This window comes from Garra rufa, chromosome 11 (genome assembly GCF_049309525.1).
Source record: "Garra rufa chromosome 11, GarRuf1.0, whole genome shotgun sequence".
NCBI classification, from domain to species: domain Eukaryota; kingdom Metazoa; phylum Chordata; class Actinopteri; order Cypriniformes; family Cyprinidae; genus Garra; species Garra rufa.
The window spans coordinates 7,857,597-7,873,611 of record NC_133371.1 but is presented as its reverse complement, the minus strand read 5'-3'; the positions used below and the strand labels follow the sequence as shown (position 1 = coordinate 7,873,611).

At 36.4% G+C, this 16,015-nt stretch overlaps 1 protein-coding gene across 1 annotated transcript in view; it reads right to left on the bottom strand.

Moving 5' to 3' along the window:
* hipk3b (homeodomain interacting protein kinase 3b) overlaps positions 1-16,015 on the bottom strand; it is an 82,844-nt gene that overhangs the window by 12,370 nt on the left and 54,459 nt on the right. The window contains exons 6-14 of the mRNA XM_073849975.1: positions 14,681-14,865; positions 14,413-14,575; positions 7,685-7,802; positions 5,529-5,650; positions 5,311-5,438; positions 4,993-5,160; positions 3,303-3,590; positions 1,214-1,360; positions 551-780 (exon numbers count right to left, since the gene is read on the bottom strand). Coding sequence (XP_073706076.1) covers positions 551-780; positions 1,214-1,360; positions 3,303-3,590; positions 4,993-5,160; positions 5,311-5,438; positions 5,529-5,650; positions 7,685-7,802; positions 14,413-14,575; positions 14,681-14,865 — 1,549 coding nt within the window. The remainder of the gene's footprint in view (positions 1-550; positions 781-1,213; positions 1,361-3,302; positions 3,591-4,992; positions 5,161-5,310; positions 5,439-5,528; positions 5,651-7,684; positions 7,803-14,412; positions 14,576-14,680; positions 14,866-16,015) is intronic.

The window sequence follows — 16,015 nt, the reverse complement described above, 5'->3', positions numbered from 1 at the left end:
TTAGAGTCTTCCTCTGCTCCTGAGTCGACACAGTGACGATCATATTTGGACTGTTTCAGCTCGGTGAGGGCGTAAGACGCTCATGTCAATCAAATGTGTTTCGTCACAACGACAACAAGCTAAGAATGAACTGATTTTAAAAAGGGGATATTACTTTTAAAGATTAAATAAATACCACTGGGTGGTTGCGTACACAAACTACCAGCACACAATGTTCCAACAACATGGAAAAGTTAGTTTTGCACCCGATGACCCCTTTAAGTAATGAGAAACTGAATGTTCATGCCGCTATCATTATTTACAGTGTTGCAATTATTATTATTCTCAGTTTCCTATAAGGAGGAGGCAGTAGAGGAGTCTCAAGAGTGTCCACCTATGTATAGCACATATACAATGAGCTTCAGCTGAAGTTTACGTTCATATGGTCAGTTGTGTTCCGAAGACGTAAGACACAGGGGTAAGTGATTAATGATGTTCATGTTGGGCTGGAGTTACCCTTTACCTGTGTTTGTCAGTAATATATTTCGATAGGGTCTATGAGATCCGTTACCTGTGCGGCCCATGGGCTGGTTATGGTGAACTCTCATGGGCGGCACCACCATGGTGCGGACGGGCAGCTTGGCAGACTCCGCTTCTGTAGGTCCATTGGTTTTGCAGTTCTCGTTGTTGTCATTAATATAGGTGGCCTCCAGGAAAGGGCTGTCAGCTCGACTGGAGGACACAGACGCGGGCGAGCCGTCTACCGTATCACATCCGCTCTCACGCTCATCATCTGACATACTGGAGAAAGAGCAAACACATACTCTACACTACAGGCCTGTCCACACCAACAGGCAAGATGTCAAGAAGCAAATGAAACGCCCTTGTTATACCAGTGCACAAATTTGCACAAATTGTTTTCAAACAGCTGTTCAGATTTGATCTGTGTTCATCAAACAACACCAAATTCAGTTTGAATGTAAAGCAGAGCCACTTCTGGATTGTTTTTTCGCTATTTACTGCGGTTCTCCTGAGTGCCACCTAGTTGTAGTTTTAAGCAACAGCAGCAGCTCAAAGCATAAAACACTGAAACTTTACACTGAATAAAAAGGCACCCATGTATTAAAAAAAAAAGTGAATGTTTGTGTCTGTTTGAACATTGCACTGATATTGTTTACAGTGTGAACAGACCATAGACTACTAGTAAATATATGTGCATGTGTGAAGCACAAACCTGTTGGGTCTCTTGCAGGGGGAGGCGCTGGACTGCTCTGAAGCAGATGAACTGGTGCTCAGGGTTGAATCGGGGCTGCTTAGGGAACACACACGCTCCATATTCAGTGTGCTCTGACAAGCCTCACACTCCGGACTACCTTTACACCTAAAACACAGAATGCACACTCTTTAACATGGCCTTTAGGGATGTGATTTTGTTAATCATGATGATTAACTGTTTATGTGTTTTATTGTGCTGATACACTGAGCGGTTTAGGCAAGCCATGGACAACTGGAGTCCTGAAGCTCTTCATATTCTGTGGTGGTTAGTTTTAGGGATGTTCATTTGGGTCATTTCTCTTGACCAACAACCAACGCTCATTAACCACTAACTGACAAGATTATTTTAAAGGAGTAGTTCACTTCCAGAACAAACATTTACAGATGATGTACTCACTCCCTTGTCATCCAAGATCTTCATGTCTTTCTTTCTTTAGTCAGAAGGAAAATATGTTCGTTTTCACTAGATAAGACTCTTCTTCCTCGGCTGGGATCGTTTAGAGTCGTTTGAAGCTGCATTTAAACTGTATTTTGGAAGTTCAAACTCAGGGCACCATAGAAGTCCACTATATGGAGAGAAATCCTGAAATGTTTTCCTCAAGAAACATCATTTCTTTACGACTGAAGAAAGAAAGACATGAACATCTTGGATGACAAGGGGGTGAGTACATTATCTGTACATTTTTGTTGTGAAAGTGAACTACTCCTTTAAATCTGGATTGAATTAAATTGACTTTTGAAGGGATCAATTTGACAGCAAACAGCAGAACATGAGGATTCACACGATCACGCACCTGCAGCGCTTCAGTGAGTGAAGAAAACCATAATAAATAAAGGCTATATAACGAATAAATAGGCCTATATGAGAAATATATTTATCCTTAAATAATAAATTAACCAAATGAAAGAAAAAACTGTGCAACAAGTAGTCTAATATGTTTCAGTTCATTTTCGTGGTGCACGAAAGGAACCAAGACTGCAGAAATCGGCATCCTATTTTTTTTTATTTTACAAAAGCACAAAGTTTTGTTTTTATTGTGAATGTACAGTTTAGATTATCTGTATGACTAGGAGGAGCAGGAAAAAATCATTTGATTGTGCTAATCTGACAACGCAGCCTGTTTATTATCATAATAAAACATAAACATATGGAAAAAACGCTGCTAATTTTAAATACGAAGTCAAATGTGTGCCGTTAATCGTTATCACCTTACTACCTTAATGTTATGCCAAACGCATTTTGTTTTATGTGGATACTGGAATGCGAGCGAAGAACAAAACCAGGTTTAGATAAATAATATTTTGTCATTCAAATACATCGCGGATATAGAAACATTTGGATTTGTGTCAGTTGAGAGAATAGTGAAAAAACGCATACGAGAATTTCGTTGTGCAATGAGCTTATGTCTGAATGAAACAAAATAAGACTTGTACATGACTTCATAGGACTGTTTTTTTTTTTTTCTCCCATATTATTTTATTCATGGGATTTAATCTATGCAACAAACGTTTTAAAATGTTTTGATAAATTACTGAAAAAGTACTTTAACTGATAGAATTAATCGGTCCAAATTCATATTTCCGGCTAACGGTTAACCGGTTTAAATGAGCATCCCTAGTTTACTTATTAACTTTTAATGTAACTTTTAACTTTATACATGTCACCGTAAATGGATTTCCAGGGGCATTATTGTAGACTACACATATCACACACCCCCTACTGACTTTACAAGTTATTTATCACATATACAGTTCAGCTGAAATGCAACCATCTCTCCAATGATTAATAATTTATCAAACTGAGCTCAGGTTTTCTAAATGTGACGTAGTTCTAAGCCATGCTGAAACATTTCAAGGGATCGATCACCCAAAAACATTTCAAAAATCTATTATCTTGTCTTTAACCTGTCACCAAACTTTTTTTTTTCTTCCAGGGTATACTGAAGGAGATAATTTTTGTAATTTTGTGGGTAAAAATCAAAATGCTAAAATGTTCCTTACGATGGAAAACCCCCTTTAAAGCACACATTTCAGACACGTGGACTCACTCTAGTGAATGTTTGTGAGTCTCCAGCCCCTCTTCATCTGTTCCGCTGCTGATGCTGATGATGCTGCCCGCGGGGCTCGGGGAGTCCGTGATCACAATGGTCTGTCTCTGCTTCTGAGACTCTGGCTCTGCTTTACAGCACACAGGCTCCTCCTCCAGCACCGCCTCTGACTCCGCCTCCACCACGCACTCCGCCGCCTCCTCCTCTGTGATTTTGGCACTGTGGACCATCTTTGGAGACTGGCATGATGAGTTCTGGGAATTGCTGATGTGCATGAAGTTGTTACTTCTAGAGGGGATGATAATGATGAATTAGACCAGCATAGGCAGGCATGGCAAGAATGTAATATCAGATGTTGCTTGTAGTCAAAATAAAAGTATCATCCATCAGCATGGAGGACAAAGTGTGTGATTTCAACAAATACAATTTATTAATTAAACGTTAACAAATAGCTTCATTAACAGAGTAATAAACTCTAAAGTGTGTTTCGGAAATCTCCACCAACATTTACCAAAAGACAAATGTGTTCAACTTTCAAATGCTACTCACAAAGTTGCTTGCATTAATAGAAATATTCAGAGATAAATCTGACATTTTTATTTTAAAATAACCTGTATTTACAAATAAAGCAATAAGAAGGTATTTGGAATGTTGGGTAATGAATACAGGTCAAGTGTATTCTCAAAGGTGTGTGTCAAAAAAAAGGTAACATGTCAAATGTTATGTAGGTGCTTCATGACTGAATATTCAATGGTATATTTATTTATTTATACATAAATAATGTAACTGTTTTTTTTACCATTTTAAATAATATATGCATTTATTTTCAATACATCAATTAATTGGTCAAAATGGTTTACTTATAAATCGCAATTTATTTTGGAATTAATACAATTAAAACAAAAAAGGGCCAATATATTGGTTAATATATAATAAGGGTAATGTTTTGTCCGGGGTCTGAAAACACCAAAAAAACATAAAAAAATTGCAGTGCAATCCAATAAATAAACCAATTTAAATTAGGGATGCACCGAATGTTGGCCGAGAAAAAAAATAAAATAATTTTACTAATGTTCTGTAAAATGAAATAAAGATGTAAGACAAAAAACAATGATAACAATCATTTCAACAGCTCTATTAATACACTTATTATTCTCCTTTGCTCAGCAAGGCTGCATTGATTTGTACATTAAAAACACATGCCCGATTCAAGAAGGGGCTCTTAAAAATGGACAAAGAATATTATTTTACTAACTTATTAATATTAAGTTAAATTGTGTTTTGTTGGTAGGCTATAATGTCTACTAGAATGTTAAATGTGCTGTGTTAAGTAAATATTTTTAAAGTACTGTTAATATATATATATTATTTTTTTTTTTGTATTTATTTATTTATTTATTTATTTTTTAGGTAAGACAAAACTATAAAAAGCGCATTTAGGCTATTCAATTTTTATTTAATACCATTTCATTCAATTTCATTTTGTTCGGCTTCGGCCAAGAATTTTCATTTCGGAGCATCCCTAATTTAAATGCACTATTTATAGAATTAACTGCATACTTACACTTTAAAAAAAATCAATTTATTGGTATTTCATGACCTGTTTTTGATGAACTGATAGCTGGTTACTTCAATTTGTGATTTTAGTTGTCGTTTCATCAGAGTGTCTGGACCCAGTGTGTAGACTGACCTGTTTGAAGATGGTTTATTCCTCTTGTTGGCAGCTGGCTGTGGCCACACCACATGAGCGATGCCTATGCTGATGGGCTGGTGAGCGGACATGGCCATGGGGTTGGTTAACAGCGGCTGGTGGTGGGGCATTATGGAGCTGTAATGACTGCCGAGGGAATGAACCTTCCTACAAAAGATGGGAGAGAAACAAATCCTTTCAAAAGTGTATAAATAAAGACGACTCCCGCCAGAGTCTGAAACGTGTTACAACATCAGAACAATTGAGAGATAAATATAGCAGCACAAATACACCGACAGAGTGACTGCTTTCACTCACCCCCAATCTGCTAGTCTCTGTGGACCTGCCACTGTTTCTGAGGCCAGTGTTGTTGCTGAAGGGGCCACAGGGGCCACTTGAGGCCAGGCGGGCACCAGGATCTGCTGAGCACGGTTTGACCACGCTTGCTGTAAATAAAGGATAAAACAAGTTGAAAACTAATGGAGAAATGAAGAAAAAACTACTCCTGTTTTCACCTTAGAAATGCATTAGTTTACCTGTGTAATGACCCCTGGTCTGATCTGAAGAGGCTGGATGGCAGAAGCTTGTGTCACCAGTGGAACTGTACTTTCCATCCGCACAGAGTATCCCGTCGGCTTCTTGGGGTTGGGTGGGAGACCTGCGACACGAGGCAGGTTTATTATCATTAACTAAAACTAATTTCATTACTAGAAATAAAATCAACTACAACTGAAATTCAAAATAAATAAATAAAAACAATTTTTTGTTTGAAGCTGAAGTAGTAAAATAAATAAACTACACGTAAAACAAAAGACAAAACAATAAAAAATAAACTAAACTTGAAGGAGAAGTTCACTTTCAGAACAAAAATGTACAGATAATGTACTCACCCCCTTGTCATCCAAGATGTTCATGTCTTTCTTTCTTCAGTCGTGAAGAAACTGTTTTTTGAGGAAAACATTTGAGGATTTCTCTCCATATAGTGGACTTCTATGGTGCCCTGAGTTTGAACTTCCAAAATGCAGTTTAAATGCAGCTTCAAACGACTCTAAACGACCCCAGCCGAGGAAGAAGGGTCTTATCTAGCGAAACGATCGGTTATTTTCTATAAAAAAAAAAAAAAAAATCGAAATGTATATACTTTTTAAACCTCAAATGCTTGTCTTGTCTTGTCAGTGATGTGTACTCGGTGTGCTCCAGTTCAAGACAGTTAGGGTATGTTGAAGAACTCTTTTCTCAACTTCAAAATCATCCTACATCGCTGCAGAAGTACCGACCCACTAATTTTACAAAGTGAACATACAAATATGATCAAATGGCCTTTACAAAAAAAAGATAAAACAGTGATTTTGAAGAAGAAAACCAGATGGGAGTTTTTTGACATACGCTAACTGTATTGAATTGGAATGCAGAGTATGCATCACATGCATTTGAGGTTAAAAAGTGTATATATATTAATATATTTAAAGGGTCATCAGATGCCCATTAACCACAAGTTCATATGATTCTTTAGGGTCTTAATGAAAAGTCTCTAATATACTTTGGTTAAAAATTCTCAATAGTAGTGTAAAAAAAAAAACTTTTATCTTGTCAAAATCAGCTCTGCAAATATCAACTCATTTTATTGCATGGTCCCTTTAAATGCAAATGAGCTCTGCTCGCCCCGCCCCTCTCTGCTCTGGGATTATGAGCCGTAATGTTTACCATGTTTAGCCGCGAAACTTGCCAACAAGCACACAATTAAGAAAGGCCATTTGCAAAGACGCATAAAAACCCTTCTACTAACTTCTGCTGTGAGTGAAGCTGCATCAGGAACGATTCGCACGAACATAGACGCATATGTAGATTGGGATTGGTGCTTTCCTTTTAAAAACAAAAGTAACGTTTTCCTAAATGACGACTGCTATGTTCATTATTACATCCAACAACAGAACACCTCAATCACTCAATTAGAGTCTTCCTCTGCTCCTGAGTCACACAATGGCGATCGGAGTCGGACTGTTTCAGCTCGGTGAGGGCGGGGCTAAGCTAAGGCGCTCATGTCAATCAACTATCGTGGGAGGGGCCTCTGTCTGTGTGTCGTCACACCCACAAGAAGCTGAGAATGAGCTGATTTTAAAAAGGGGATATTACTTTTAAAGATTAAAAAATACCACTGGGTGGATTTCATCATTGTAGGGTGCTTGTGTTCACAAACTGACAACACATTACTGTGCAAACAACATGGAAAAGTGAGTTTTGCATCCGATGACCCCTTTAAGAAAAGAACCGATCGTTTCGCTAGATAAGACTGGGATCGTTTGGAGTCCTTTGAAGCTGCATTTAAACTGCATTTTGGAAGTTCAAACTCAGGGCACCATAGAAGTCCACTATATGGAGAGAAATCCTGAAGTGTTTTCCTCAAAAAACAGTTTCTTATTGATTGAAGAAAGAAAGACATTAACATCTTGGATAACAAGGGGGTGAGTACATTATCTGTACATTTTTGCTCTGAAAGTGAACTACTCCTTCAAACACTCACTAACTACAACTAAAATTAAAACAGAAACCATAATAAAATCTAATTCAAAACATTAAAACAACAAAAGCACATATAAATGACACTAAAATAACACTGGCATGCATTATTATAGTGTTTGTAGTGTGGTTGATCTAACAAATGCTTGAATCAGATAACTGAAAGTTAAAATACCTTGCAAGGTTGTGGGACAGAGAATAAGCGCCTGCTGGAAAGAGTCACCAAACTGAGCACTTCCTGTCTGGAGAGGTATCCCAGGATGCATCACTGAAGGGGCAGATGAGGCTAAAGCCTACAGAAAGAGAAGAGAATAATAAAAACATGAAGTGATATACAGTTGCACATACTAATGTAATTACTGCTCATTAACTGGGTAATAACTAAGGACTGATCCTGAAGCTGACCCTAAAGGAGGAGGATGTGACGTGTGGCCAAGTATAGTGACCCATACTCGCAAACTGAGCTCTGCATTTATTTATGACTTTTGGGTTACAAGTCTGACTCTAACCATTTGGCCACAACTGCCCCCAAATACTGACCTTAGGCCATGGAGTCACTCTATATTGTTGGGAAATGACTGTGCACTGTGTGTGCAAACACTAAAATAAACTGACACCTCACTGTATGCTTGTATCTTTTGTTCTATGCAATAAAGGTGCAGCAAAGGATGTTTGTTAGGACAAAGATTAAAATGAATTGCATTCGGATGTCCAATAGAGGGCGACGCGGCACTAACAGACAGACTAACACTGCCCTGATCAAGCCATTTAACATTATACAATGTGTGTGCCACAAGACCACATATGTACATTTGAAGTTAAGTCAAGCTTTATTGTCCTTCTGCTACATGTGAGGACCATGAGGCTACATACAGTAATTAAACATAATTATGGGCAATTATTTTTCTTACCCCATTGGCAGATTATTTAGCTTGTTTCAAGCAAAAACTCATTTAATTGACTTTGTTTTCACACTACTAGAAAAAATGGCTTTATAAAGGTAAAAATGCCAGTAAAGGGTAAAAGTCAATTTAAACTTATTAGAAAAGAATCATTTCTATGACTGCTGTGAACTGACCACACAGAATATAAAGAATATCTAACACTCTAGGAGTCAGCACGGTAGTCCTTAAGCACAATAACACACACAGCTAAATATTGTCTAATTATTGTTATCGATAAAATCACAGAAAATATTGAGATATTATTTTTGTTCAATATAAGACCGTAATGGTGAATGTGACCAGAGTGACTCCTTCAGTAGACACACAGCCAGTGCTCGTGCTAACCACATTTACTGCTTTTAATACAATTTACCATTTTGCAAAAAGACGTTCAAGAAACTCTGACGTTAAAAAGGGCATCCGAATGCATTGAGCCCATGTGTGTGCCGTCTGAGGTCAGTCTGGTGTGGGTTGAAAGTTCTCTCCTTGGAAACCGAATGCTCTCTCCACGTTGCCATGATGTCAGCAATGTTGCCATGACAACGGCAATAAGGGTTCCAATTTGTGAGACACAAGAAAGACCAGGATGATGAAGTGATGAGAGTCATTCACATGGACAGATAAACACAACATCATCCTACAGCGCATCAAGCGTTGTTCCTGACAGACAGTTTTCAGGAGGAAAGACTATATTGAGGTTTATTTTAGATGTAGTGAGAGGCGGTGGTGTTCTGACAGTCTGTCATCACCTGCGCTGAGTGAAGCGTGTCAGGCGGAATGAGTCGACATGACTCTCCACACGGCAACGAAACAAAAGCCAAGAAGCAGAAGCCACAATAAAAGAACAAAGTGACAGGAGTGCAAAAAAACGATGATGAGTAGATGATGTAAGACAGTATCTGGTGGGCAAGTGATCCAGCACATGGAAATAAAGTGTGTGCAAACATTGCTAGCGGCACATACAGATAGGGCTGTGCGATATATGACGACTATTGAATAAATACAGTAGTATGGAGCTACAGTGCGTCTCAATATACTGTACAACACCACACACACACACACACACACACACACACACAGCACTTATTCGCCATCACTAAACTACATTATTTGCATGAGCTTTAAAACCTCGCTGGTTAAACAATGCCATTTCATCCGGTATGTGCTAAAGTGCTAAAAGACTGTCAAACTGCACCTGATCACTGGATAAGCTATCTTTCGCATCTGATTCGGATGACACTGAAAGTATGTGGTTATGTCTAAACTGAAAGTAAACAGTTGAGAGAAAAACAGATGTGTGCCTGTATATTAGATGCATGCAGCTCTTAAAGGACAACTATTGCCAAAATGCAACCAGGACTGTTTTTTTGTAAACGAGACAAACTTATTTCTAAAAGCATAATTACGACAAACGAGCCGTTTTTGAGATTGACCATGATTTCGTTTTGTGGTCAATGGCCGGTGAATGGGAGAACTAGGGGCATAACTTTGAGCGCATCAAAATCGATATTTTTATATATATATATTATTTTTATAACACTATAACACTAAGAAGACTCGACACACCATGACACTTTGCTGGAAGTATCGCCTGGGTCTCTACACATGAACTCCAGCATTGAGAAGATTGTTTGTGTACACAGAGTTTACTAAAAAGAAAGGTTTTGAACAACTCACTTTCACTGTTTGAGTTTCCGCTCGTCTCGCCAGTCAAGAAGTGTCCATCTCCGAATGCAAGGATGGATAGCTCCTAAAGCATATTTCCATATAAATGCATGGCTAATTCGTTGTTTTGTCGCAAGTGAAAAACAATATTAAACTTCTAGTTGTAAAAAGAGCCTCATATAAGCCTAATATTTCGTCCTGTGGAGTCCATTCATTCGCATTCGGAGATGGACACTTCTTGACTGGCAAGACGACCGCGAGCGGAAACTCAAACAGTGAAAGTGAGTTGTTCAAAACCTTTCTTTTTAGTAAACTCTGTGTACACAAACGATGTTCTCAATGCTGGAGTTCATGTGTAGAGACCCAGGCCATACTTCCAGCAAAGTTTCATGGAGTGTCGAGTCTTCTTAGTGTTGGAAAAATATCAATTTTGATGCTCTCAAAGTTATGCCCCTAGTTCTCCCATTCACCGGCCACTGACCACAAAACTAAATCATGGTCAATCTCAAAAACGGCTCGTTTGTTGTAATTATGCTTTTAGATACAAGTTTGTCTCGTTTACAGTAAAAAAAAATAAAAAAAAAAAAAAAAAACAGCCCAGGTTGCATTTTGGCAATAGTTATCCTTTAAAGAGACTGTCATTAAAGAGACAGTTCACCAAAAAATTTGTCACTCACTTGTTGTCCCAATCCTCTTTTAATTTATTTTTTTTCTTGTGCTAAACGCAAAATAATATATTTGAATAATGTGGATAACAGCAGCTGATCCCCACTGACGTTGAAAGTGGGAAGAAATAAATCAAATATTATGGAAGTAACCGGAGACCCAGAAACTGTTTGGTTACATTCTTCAAAATAACTTATGTTCAATACGTTTTATGTTTAAATAAACTCGAGAGCAAGTAAATGACAGAATTGTCATTTTTTGGTGATTATAGGCTAATAAAACAAAACACAAAGCAAACTGCTCTTGACTGAAGAACTTTATTACAGTTGCTTTAATAAGACTCAAAGTATAATTTATGTATATAGTGTTTTATTTTTATAATTGTCAATTCAATTTCTTGAACACTACTGATAAATACACCTACTGTGCCTTGAAATTAAAGTTTGTTTTATGTGCATCTCATGTGCATTTGTAACTTGCAGTCTATCTTTGTTCTTATTTTTTTTTTTTTATGACAAAGATTAAAAAGTGCCACCCAATTTAGCCCAAACATCTGCAGTCATGTATATTCTATATTTTGTTACCATGTAAGACTTTGGTTTTAAAATAGGGAAATTCGTTTGGCTGTACTGCTCAGACAACTTGCAAAATAGTAAAACCAACATGACAAAAGAATCATGATAACATCGTGATATTTCTGAAAAAAAAAAATTGTGATATGATATTTTTGCCATATGGCTCACCCCTACATAAAAATAACATCGAAATGTATTTCTTTTTATCTGAATGTTCCGCTCTGCAAGATCAAACACCTATTTGACAATTTAAATATCGTAAACCATTTTATCCTTGACTGCAACCAGCTAGTTGCAACTAGAAAGCAGACTATTTTGTATAAACCGTATCAATAAAATATCATCAATAAAAGTGTAACCCATTATGTATTTGACAGGTACTTATGATATTAGTGAAAATGATCCACAGCTGATCCTCCAACACAGCAGGAGGCAGTACTGTGTCTTCATCAAATGGAAAAGATGCAAGTTTACGAATCCAAATAATCAGTTTCTAATGTGACTGGTGGCTTAATCTTAATCCAGCTGAAAAGCCTTCATGTAAACACCTCAATCCATACTAATGCAATCTGACTGGATTGCAATGGGTGGTATAGACCTGAAATAATCCAATCAGCAGGACAAATTAAGCATGTAAATGCTTGAATTGGGCTTGAAAATGCATAAAAAACGGACATGCTGACAGCCCTACATCGAACACATTTCTTTTTTACTGCTAACGCATTCCTGGAAACTGACAGCATGCTCTGGGTTTGAGCTTTAGGAACGTCAACATTGAGCTGTTGAACACATGCGTCATGCACAGCTTTGACCTTCACTTCAAAACTACTGCAGATAGCATCAGAAAAGATCTTTTCTTTACACGGATGCTGGGTAACAAGAAAACAGGAAGTGTAAACAGTACTAGTGTTTGATGATACCAACATTTTGATTCTGACTAAAACATCTCCATACTACTACTGAACCGATACTACGACAAAAACAGAACGCCAGGTGAAGTAAATGAATAATAGATGATCCAAACGGAGGTTATAGCTATTTTACTAATCTACTTTTAAAAAAGCATTTCATCCGACTTTAAAAAAAATAAAAATCACATTTCAGCACCAATAAACAGGACCATAATGAGCAACTATTGAGCCGACAGGAATGGAGAGATCTCTGCAACTTTGATAAGAGCTAAAATGATAAAGCTTATTTCATGATATTGTAATTGATTTCACAATAATTTATATCATGATATAGTTCATTTTTGTCACTTTATCTTTGTTATTAATAAGGACATAGATGCAATTAACTAAAAGGACAAATACAATAAAACAAAGAAACAAATGAAATGTGGGACCCTATGAAATTAGTTTTATTCCCAAATTCTGTTCACGGCAAAAAAAATGCTTTTCTTACATAGATTGTCTTTTTCCAGCCAAAATATCTATAACTTCTTCAATCAAAAATACTTTTCTAAAAAAAAAAAAAAAAAGAAAAAGAAAATAAGATTATGTTTCTTACCCCATTGGCAGATTATTTTGCTTGTTTCGAGCAAAAACAGAATAATTTTACTTGTCTAGAAAATCCATCTTGATTTAAGAATGTTTAGATATTTTGGCTGGAAACAAGACAAAAAAAAACTAAATAAGAAAAACATTTTTTGCAGTGTTTTATTTTTTTTTTTTTTTCTAGACTTCAGACTGGTTACATTTAAAAAAATCAAAAAGCATGTCTCTTTAATGGAAATCATGAAATGTACATTATTTAACAGCAATTTCTTAATTGCACTTTAAGACTATAAAATACATTTCATTACTTTCTCAAATTCAGATTTATTTTGATCAAATTCTGTGAATGTTTTCTATTAATTTGCTGCATCCTATTTTAATAGCATCATTCAATTTTAAAAATCAAAAGCATGTCTAATTAATTCAAAGATTAATTTGATTTTATAAATAATTATTTTATTTAGTTCCTTTTTTTCTCAGAAATACTATCGTGTGCATTTACAATTTTCTTGTAAATAAATTCTGGTAAATATTTTTTTTCTGGTAAATATTCCTTAAAGGGCAGACACTGCAGGCAAAAACAGTTTTTTCATGCACCTGTCCAGTTTGAGATTTTGGTCTTTTTGGTGTTTCATAAAGTGTTTTTTCAGACTAGTAGAAAGAAAACACCCAAAAGACACTGTTAAGTCTTTCTTTTATAGCACTTTATCTATTTGTGTCAATAGATTTCAATTACAATACAGATTTTTAAAGGCCAAGAGTTTTTTTCTCCTACACTGAGCCATAAATCTCCACTTCAGCAGCTCTTACACACACCACACTTTACATTTGTGTTCCTGTCTATATCCTGAAGGTTTTTACAGAGGGGTTTGTTATATATAATTGGCATGATTTTATACAGCATTTTACTCCTCCAAAATGGTAAAAAAAATACATGGTTTTCTGTCTGTTCTATTTTTTTTTTTCTGAATTATGGAGTAACAAAATGAAAAAAAATCCCCTCTGTAAAAACATTTGACTCTAATATGTCAAAAAAAAAAAAAAATTTAAAAGAGTTTTGAACCTGACTTCATCCAGTGTTTAGATTTTTGTACTAGAAATGTACGCAAATTAGCGCATGTTTCATTAAATAATGCTCATTTGCATATTTAAACATTACATTTTATAAAACTTGTAATAAAAAAAATGTTTGCAATGATCAATGTAATCAACCAACTGAGTAAGTAAAGTTATGACTACTATTGTTTTTTACCCTATTCACCTGCAATGTCTCGCTTTAAATACTGTTTTAATATTTTTGTTATTATTAGTAGTACTATCATTACATCAAGTCATATTTCTGTCAAGTTAAACCAAACTATCTAAAATCCCTGATAGTCCGTGTTACACAGTTTTTGTTTTTTCATATCCATCCTCCTTTCCTATCAAAATGCTTGCTACTGAGCACAAATATGAGCTGATGTAGAAATACAAAAATAAATAAATACATGGTAAGGGCTGTTAAACTCTGTATCAGCACTGAGCTGCTGGTGACAGGGATGTTGAAGTGTTCAGTACCTGAGTGTGAAGGCCAGCCACCTTACAGAAGGGCAGGGTGATGTTGGGCGCCGCAGCGGTGCTCGGGACGGTCCTGACGAACGGAGCCTTGGTCCGGCTGAGAGACTCGTAACCGCCCGCTCGAGAGCAGCACACGTCCATGATGTGAAAACACGATTTGACGCTATAAAGAGAGAATTCAGAATGACAAACCTCCGTCAAAGCGCTTCTGCACTAAAGTCAGCAGCAGTGAATCGTAAGTTGGGCTGAGCAATGGAAAGCGTCTCACTGGCTGCTGTGAGGGAAGTCGAGCAGGTGCTGCATGCTGACGAAAGGATGGCTCAGGGCATCACTCGGGGCTATTCTTTCCTCCGCGTCGATCAACAACATCTTCTTCAGCAAACGCACAAACTCTGCACGATCAACCTTCTCTGCCAACAAATCACAGCCTTCCAGATTCATCACTAGATTCACCTGCAGAAAAAACAAACCAATAGGTTAGTCATACTGAGGTCTCTGCACACTTCAGCAGAATCCTGTCATCATTTATAAACTTTAGTTATCTTTCTTATTTTCAATTGTTCAAGTTAAAGCTGCTTGGTTTTGGCAAAAATCATAATCACGATTATTTAACACGATTATAAGTGGGTCCGAAATTGTATATACTTGATTAATTTAAAGATAGCAATACACTAGAAAAAAAAGATACAAATGAAACTTTTTTTTTTTTTAAACTGAATGTAATTAATTGAATGTAAAATAAAACAGCATAGTCTTCACTGTAAGAATTAAACATGCTTTGTTTCTTATACAAACTAAAGTCCCTCCATCAAGAGATTAATATCGAGCACAGAGACGGCAGAAGGAATATTACTTGTGGCCGCTTTAAGAGCCGCACGGATCCAATAAACTGTTACTCACGGGTTTTCATGCTCAACTGTTTACGTTCATGTCAGACATAAGTTGAAGTTTAACACGAATAATCACCAAACGCTGCATTTTGACACACAGTACAGTCCAAGAGTTTGGACACACCTTCTCATTCAGGTCTTTTGGTCTGTACTGTAGATATGAATTCAACTGGAAAAAACTTGTGAAAAAATATCTTTCAGGTGGTCAAATAGCAGATAGTGGAGCTCTGCAGCCACCTACTGGTAAAAGTTATTTGTAGTTGTTCTTTTTACTTTTAAAACTGGATTTTTCCAAAAGATGGACAAAAATCTTACACTAAACCATGTGAAATTATCCATGTTAACCCCATGAATTAAAGTTAGAAATGTGGGTCTTTTATAAAGTGAATTTTACATAAAAAAGCATTTAATAAATATTTATGTATCAATTTATATATATTTAAAAAATATCACTAACCCACTGAAAACTGCACAAATGTAGAGTAAAAACTTTAATAAACAGAAAAATATACAGTAGAGACCAAAAGTTTGAACACACCTTCTCATTCAGGTCTTTTGGTCTGTACTGTATATTTGTGTGTATTTGAGCGTTCAGGTACACCTCTTAAGCTAAACGTTCACTTTACTCGTCTGTGTTCTGTTCAGTGAACATTTGTGAACAGCACAAGTTCTCTTTAGCTCTTTTAAAAACACAACATCAAATAAACATTAAT